Source organism: Lonchura striata, chromosome 23, assembly GCF_050655825.1.
Source record: "Lonchura striata isolate lonStrDom1 chromosome 23, ASM5065582v1, whole genome shotgun sequence".
Taxonomy (NCBI): Eukaryota; Metazoa; Chordata; class Aves; order Passeriformes; family Estrildidae; genus Lonchura; species Lonchura striata.
Genome location: NC_140725.1, coordinates 5,707,473 through 5,714,092, shown reverse-complemented (window position 1 = coordinate 5,714,092; position 6,620 = coordinate 5,707,473). Strand labels below are relative to the sequence as shown.

General features: G+C 64.2%; 2 protein-coding genes across 3 annotated transcripts; one reads left to right on the top strand and one right to left on the bottom strand.

The window, feature by feature from the left end:
* Nucleotides 1-1,233: 1,233 nt before the first annotated feature.
* Nucleotides 1,234-2,762, bottom strand: C23H1orf122 (chromosome 23 C1orf122 homolog). Of its 2 annotated transcripts, none has more exons than XM_085559821.1 (2): nt 2,633-2,761; nt 1,234-1,660 (listed from the first exon to the last, which is right to left on the bottom strand). In XM_085559821.1, exons 1-2 carry the CDS (start codon nt 2,684-2,686, stop codon nt 1,439-1,441), a joined length of 276 nt encoding a protein of 91 aa, XP_085415947.1. In that variant the 5' UTR covers nt 2,687-2,761; the 3' UTR covers nt 1,234-1,438. The 2 variants fall into 2 exon arrangements, 1 of the variants encoding a protein (XP_085415947.1); XR_014949938.1 differs by having other exon boundaries at nt 1,520-1,758; nt 2,633-2,762.
* YRDC (yrdC N6-threonylcarbamoyltransferase domain containing) lies at nt 2,733-6,312 on the top strand. The gene is made up of 5 exons (XM_085559819.1): nt 2,733-3,091; nt 3,862-3,976; nt 4,539-4,658; nt 5,170-5,312; nt 5,651-6,312. Exons 1-5 carry the CDS (start codon nt 2,748-2,750, stop codon nt 5,712-5,714), a joined length of 786 nt encoding a protein of 261 aa, XP_085415945.1. The 5' UTR covers nt 2,733-2,747; the 3' UTR covers nt 5,715-6,312.
* The last annotated feature ends 308 nt before the right edge of the window (nt 6,313-6,620 follow it).

The following is a 6,620-nucleotide window of genomic DNA, read 5'->3' as shown; positions in this document are numbered from 1 at the left end:
AGCCGGGCTGGGCAGGGGCAGAGCGGGGCAGGGGAAGAGCGGGGCTGGGCAAGGCAGAGCCGGGCTAGGCAGGCATAGAGCCGGGCAGGGGCAGTGCAGGGCAGGGACAGAGCCGGGCTGGGCAGGGACAGAGCCGGGCTGGGCAGAGCAGAGCCGGGCTGGACAGGGGCAGAGCCGGGCTGGACAGGGGCAGAGCCGGGCTGGACAGGGGCAGAGCCGGGCTGGGAAGGGGAAGAGCCGGGCTGGGCAGGGGCAGAGCCGGGCTGGGCAGGGGCAGAGCAGGGACAGAGCCGGGCTGGGCAGAGCAGAGCCGGGCTAGGCAGGGGCAGAGCAGGGACAGAGCCGGGCTGGGCAGAGCAGAGCCGGGCTGGGCAGGGGCAGTGCAGGGCAGGGGCAGAGCCGGGCTGGGCAGGGGCAGTGCAGGGCAGGGGCAGAGCCGGGCTGGGCAGGGGAAGAGCCGGGCTGGGCAGGGGCAGAGCCGGGCTGGGCAGGGGCAGAGCCGGGCTGGGAAGGGACAGAGCCGGGCTGGACAGGGGCAGAGCCGGGCTGGGCAGGGGCAGAGCCGGGCTGGACAGGGGCAGTGCAGGGCAGGGGCAGAGCCGGGCTGGGAAGGGACAGAGCCGGGCTGGGCAGGGGCAGAGCCGGGCTGGGCAGGGGCAGAGCCGGGCTGGACAGGGGCAGTGCAGGGCAGGGGCAGAGCCGGGCTGGGAAGGGACAGAGCCGGGCTGGACAGGGGCAGAGCCGGGCTGGGCAGGGGCAGGGCAGGGCAAGGGCAGAGCCGGGCTGGGCAGGGGCAGGGCAGGGCAGGGCAGGGGCAGGGCAGAGCCGGGCAGGGCAGGGGCAGAGCCGGGCTGGGCAGGGGCAGAGCCGGGCTGGGCAGGGGCAGTGCAGGGCAGGGGCAGAGCCGGGCTGGGAAGGGACAGAGCCGGGCTGGGCAGGGGCAGGGCTGGGGCAGGGCAGAGCCGGGCTGGGAAGGGACAGAGCCGGGCTGGGCAGGGGCAGTGCAGGGCAGGGGCAGAGCCGGGCTGGGCAGGGGCAGAGCCGGGCTGGGCAGGGGCAGGGCAGGGTCCCGCACATCGCAGCGTTTGTGCCGAGCTCCGCGGCGCCGGTCCGGGCTGGCCCCGCTCCCCGAGCGGCCAGGGAGGCACCGGCCTTGGGCGCACAGAGCCGGGCAGGGGCTGTGCCTCCTCCTCAGGAGCACACGGGGGTGGGCAGATACGGACCGAGCCCGTCTCGCTTTGTACTGGAGTGTAAATTTAATGCGATAAGGCACCAGCGAGACCAGCGAGGCGATAAGAGACCGAGCGAGCTCCAAGGCCGCGGCGGGGGAGCCGTCAGCGCTCCCTGTGCTCCCCCGGCACCGGGGAGCGTTCCCGGAGCCCCGACCCCTCGGTCCCTTCCGCGGGGCCGCTCCTCGCTCCCGCCGGGCCGGGGCTGCTCAGGGCCCCGCGCCGCCCGCCGGGCCGGGGCTCAGCGCCGCCCGCAGCGCGGCCATCTCCGCCCGCAGCTCCTCGCAGGCGGCGATGCGGGACCGCAGCTGCCGCTGCCGCAGCTCCAGCAGCTCCCGCAGCCTCCCCAGCTCGGCCGGAACCTGCGGGGACACGGCGGGGACAGCGCTCAGCCCCGGAGCCTCCGGCCGCTCCCGTTCCCTCCGTTCCTCCTGTCACAGATAGATACACTTCCCTGTCCTCCCGTTCCATCCATTCCTCCTGTCACAGATAGATACACTTCCCTGTGCTCCCGTTCCCTCCGTTCCTCCTGTTATAGATAGATACACTTCCCTGTGCTCCGTTCCATCTCCGGACCCCCGGAGCCCCTGGCCGCTCCGGTTCCCTCCATTCCTCCTGTTATACACTTCCCTGTGCTCCCGTTCCCTCCGTTCCTGCCCTGTGTCCCCGTCTCCTCTCCGGACCCCCGGATGCCCCTGGCCGCCTTCGTTCTCTCCGTTCCTCCCGTATCCCCCCGATCCCCCATGTTACTCCGGTTCCCCCCATTCCTCCCGTATCTCCCCGATCCTCCTGGCCGCTCCCGTTCCCCCGTTCTTCCCCTGTCTCCCCGTCCCCTCTCCGGACCCCACGATGCCCCGGGCCGCTCCCGTTCCCCCCGTATACCCCATGTCGCTCCCGTTCCCCCCGTATCTCCCCGATCCCCCATGTCGCTCCCGTTCCCCCCGATTCCCCATGTCGCTCCCGTTCCCCCGTATCCCCCCGATTCCCCATGTCGCTCCCGTTCCCCCGTATCTCCCCGATCCCGCATGTCGCTCCGGTTCCCCCGTATCCCCCATGTCGCTCCCGTTCCCCCCGATTCCCCATGTCGCTCCCGTTCCCCCCGATCCCCCATGTCGCTCCCGTTCCCCCGTATCCCCCCGATCCCGCATGTCGCTCCGGTTCCCCCGTATCCCCCCGATCCCCCATGTCGCTCCCGTTCCCCCCGTATACCCCATGTCGCTCCCGTTCCCCCCGTATCCCCCCGATTCCCCATGTCGCTCCCGTTCCCCCCGTATCTCCCCGATCCCCCATGTCGCTCCCGTTCCCCCCGATTCCCCATGTCGCTCCCGTTCCCCCGTATCCCCCCGATCCCGCATGTCGCTCCGGTTCCCCCGTTCCTCCCGTCTCCCCGTCCCCCCCCGCACCCGCCGCTCTCCCGGGGGCTCCGCTCGGCCGTGCCGCGGCCGCCCGGTCTCCATGGGCACGGCGGCGGTCCCGCCCCGGCGCTGCCGTCAGGCCCCGCGCCGGAAGCGGCGCCGCATGGCGCGGGCGGCGCTGGCGCTGGCGCGGGCGGCGGAGCGAGCGGCGGGGCCGGGCCCGGGCCCGGGGCCGGTCTGCGCCCGCCTGGTGCTGCTGCCGCCCGCCGGGGAGCCGGGCCGGGCCGCCCCGGAGCGGGGCCGCCCCGCGGAGTGGAGGGAGGCGGTGGCGGCCGCGGCCGGCGCGCTGCGGGCGGGCGGGCTGGTGGCCGTGCCCACGGACACGGTGTACGGCGTGGCCTGCCTGGCCCAGGACTCGGCCGCCGTGCGCAGCATCTACAGCCTGAAGGGGCGGAACGGCAGCAAGCCGCTCGCCATCTGCCTCGGCGACGTGGAGCGGCTCTACCGGTGCGTGCCGAGCCCGCGGGGCTGCCGCGATCCCGGGACGCTCGGGAGGCTGAGCCGCAGCTGCCGGGGCCGGCGGGGGCCAGCCCTGACCCGGCGGGGGCCAGCCCTGACCCGGCGGGGGCCAGCCCTGACCCGGCGGGGGCCAGCCCTGACCCGGTTGTGCCCGGCCCTGACCCGGCGGGGGCCAGTCCTGACCCGGCGGGGGCCAGCCCTGACCCGGCTGTGTCCGGTCCTGACCCGGCTGTGTCCGGTCCTGACCCGGCCCTGACCCGGCTGTGTCCGCCCTGACCCGGCCGTGCCCGGTCCTGACCCGGCTGTGTCCGCCCTGACCCGGCTGTGTCCGGCCCTGACCCGGCTGTGTCCAGTCCTGACCCGGTTGTGCCCGGTCCTGACCCGGCTGTGTCCGGTCCTGACCCGGCTGTGTCCGGTCCTGACCCGGCTGTGTCCGCCCTGACCCGGTTGTGCCCGGTCCTGACCCGGCTGTGTCCAGCCCTGACCCGGCTGTGCCCGGTCCTGACCCGGCCGTGTCCAGTCCTGACCCGGCTGTGCCCGGTCCTGACCCGGCTGTGTCCAGTCCTGACCCGGCTGTGTCCGCCCTGACCCGGCTGTGTCCAGTCCTGACCCGGTTGTGTCCGGCCCTGACCCGGCTGTGCCCGGCCCTGACCCGCTTGTGCCCGGCCCTGACCCGGCTGTGTCCGGCCCTGACCCGGTTGTGCCCAGTCCTGACCCGGCTGTGCCCGGCCCTGACCCAGTTGTGTCCGGCCCTGCAGGTACTGCCGCGTGAATGTTCCTGACGAGCTGCTGCGGGACTTGCTCCCGGGACCCGTGACGCTGGTCTTAGAGCGTTCGGAGGAGCTGAATAAAGACTTGAATCCATTCACATCGGTAAGTAGAGCTCAATAAAGACTTGAATCCGTTCACATCGGTAAGTAGAGCTCAGTAAAGACTTGAATCCGTTCACATCGGTAAGTAGAGCTCAATAAAGACTTGAATCCATTCACATCAGTAAGTAGAGCTCAGTAAAGACTTGAATCCGTTCACATCGGTAAGTAGAGCTCAATAAAGACTTGAATCCGTTCACATCGGTAGGTAGAGCTCAGTAAAGACTTGAATCTGTTCACATCGGTAAGTAGAGCTCAATAAAGACTTGAATCCGTTCACATCGGTAGGTCACGGCTGCAGGACTCGGGGGCAGGGGGCTGGTTTTGTGCTGCTGCTGCAACATCTGTCCTTAGCTGTCCCCAGAAGTGTTGTCCTGCTCCCTGGGACTGACCTGGACGTGGCATAAACCAGCCTTAGGGCGTGATTTAAGGCGTTGTGTTATCGCAGGTTCAGCTGATGTAGATCTGTCAGTGCTCTAGGGTTTCAGCTTTAAGTCAAGAGAGCTTTAGGCAACGCAAAATTAAACCAGTTCCTGTGTGTCAAACACTCCTCTCCTTCCCTGCAGCTGGTTGGTGTTCGCATTCCAGACCACCCCTTCATGAGAGACCTGGCACGAGCCTGCCCGGGACCGCTGGCTCTGACGAGCGCCAACATCAGCTCGCAGGGCAGCACCCTGACCGTGTTGGTGAGGTGTTACATTGTGCTCAGGCCATATTTTCCCCCTTTTCCCCGGGACCCCTGTGACTCTGATCAGATAAGCCTGGTCTCCTTCCAGCCCCAGCAGGGTTGGTGGAGAGCCAGAGAAGCTCTCCCTGTCCAGAGCCTGGATAAACCCATGACCTTTCCTGTTCACTCTCTTTGCCCTGCTCTTCCCCTCAGACCATGTAATAAAAAGAGCTGGACAACCACATCGGGGTGAGAGCCTCTTTTGGAAATCTTTGCCCATCTCCTGATGTTCCTCCCCTCAAGGTCTCGGATCTCTGGGCTAGCCTGATAATTTAGGGGCTGAGAGGGGAGAAATGTCAGTGAGGTTCTTCCATCCCTCTGGGATGTCACGGGGCAGTCTGGCAGAGCCCAGGCTCTCTCAGTTGAACTCAGCTTTAGCAATAAACCAAGGGTTGCTCTGCTGTTGTGTTTTTATTTTATTTAAATTATACAAGCCACTGTCAGGACTGTTACCCACAGCTCTCTTGCAGGAATTCCAGGACTTGTGGCCTCAGCTGTCCTTGGTCGTTGATGGAGGCCCCATAGGAGACATCCAGAGCCCAGAGTGTCGCTTAGGGTCAACTGTGGTTGACTTATCTGTGTCAGGAAAATTCTCCATCATCCGGCCTGGCTGGTGAGTGCCGCTGGGGCTGTTCCTTTGCTTTAAATGAAACAAAACTTCTGGATAGGGGTGGGGCATGCATTACATTGCTTTGTTTTGTTTGCTTTGCTTCGGTTCCCACAGCAGTTCCACCATCCCATTAATGTTGATTAATTATGAGCACACACAGAAATCCTCAGGAGCTCTCAAATTCCTCTTTCTCACAGCTTATGTGTGAAGCTGTGGTTTCTGGAGTTCGTGCTCTCCTTGGCTCTAAGTTCAATCCTGTGTCTTGCTGATTGCTCTTCCCCAGAAAATGCAGATTTCATGCTCCAAACCCTTTGTTCTGATGGCTCTGTTTCTCCCTGCAGTGCACTAACGCCCACAGTTGAAATCCTGAAGAAGAAGTATGGCTTGGTACCAGAATCTTCCTAACCCTTGGGACTGGGAGCTGGTGGAGCTGGGCACTGTGTGCCTGTGCACTCAGGAGTGGGTGATCAAGGCCTTGTTGAATAAGGTCAATGGGTTATGTCAAGGTAAATAAAAAAAAATATTTAAAAAGAAAGGCTAGAAACCCCTTTTTGAGCTCTTTGTGCTGCTGTACTGTTCCCAAATGTTGTGTTATCCTGGTCAGGCTTTGAATACAGTGATAATGAAAGCTGAACTGTCAGGATGGTGTGGGGAAGGGCCTGTGTGCCCCCCCACTTCTGAGTGCTCATCCTGTGCCATCTGCACTGCAAGGAAAGCACACATGGAGTAGAGGGATTTGGAGCTTTGAGGTTTACAGCTGTGCTGTTCTTTTCTCTGTTCTAAATGTAATCAAAACCTACTGAGATGAAACTGTCAGTGCTTCTGAAAATTCAGTGTTCAGTACCCCAGGCTAGAACTGCTCAGAACAGCCTGCTTCCTCCTAATGCAGAGAATGAAATAAGCTCTTGGTGTGATGATCTTCCTTCATTTAAATGTAGAATTCTCTCTTGGTTTGTCTCTGAAATGATGCTAAGCTGAAGTAAATGGGGCATGGATGAAAGTCTCCACTGGTATTGATCATTGATTGAAAAGTGAGGTCAGTGGGAAGCGAGGAGGGGGTGGTGTGGGGTGTGGGGCCAGGATCCTGTCCCTGAGGGGACAGCTCTGGCCTTGGGACACGTGTGGAGTGCCAGGGCCACTGCCCTGCCTGCAGCCAGCCCTTGCACAGCCTGCACTGGCATGGTTTTTCCAGTGTCCTGAGGGCCATGGAGGGGTTTTCTGTTACTGCTGCTCACAAGCAGCTGTGTCAGGCACTGTAAAGGATTGCACTGCACACACAGAATCATCACTGCCTGCCTGGAGCTTCTGCTG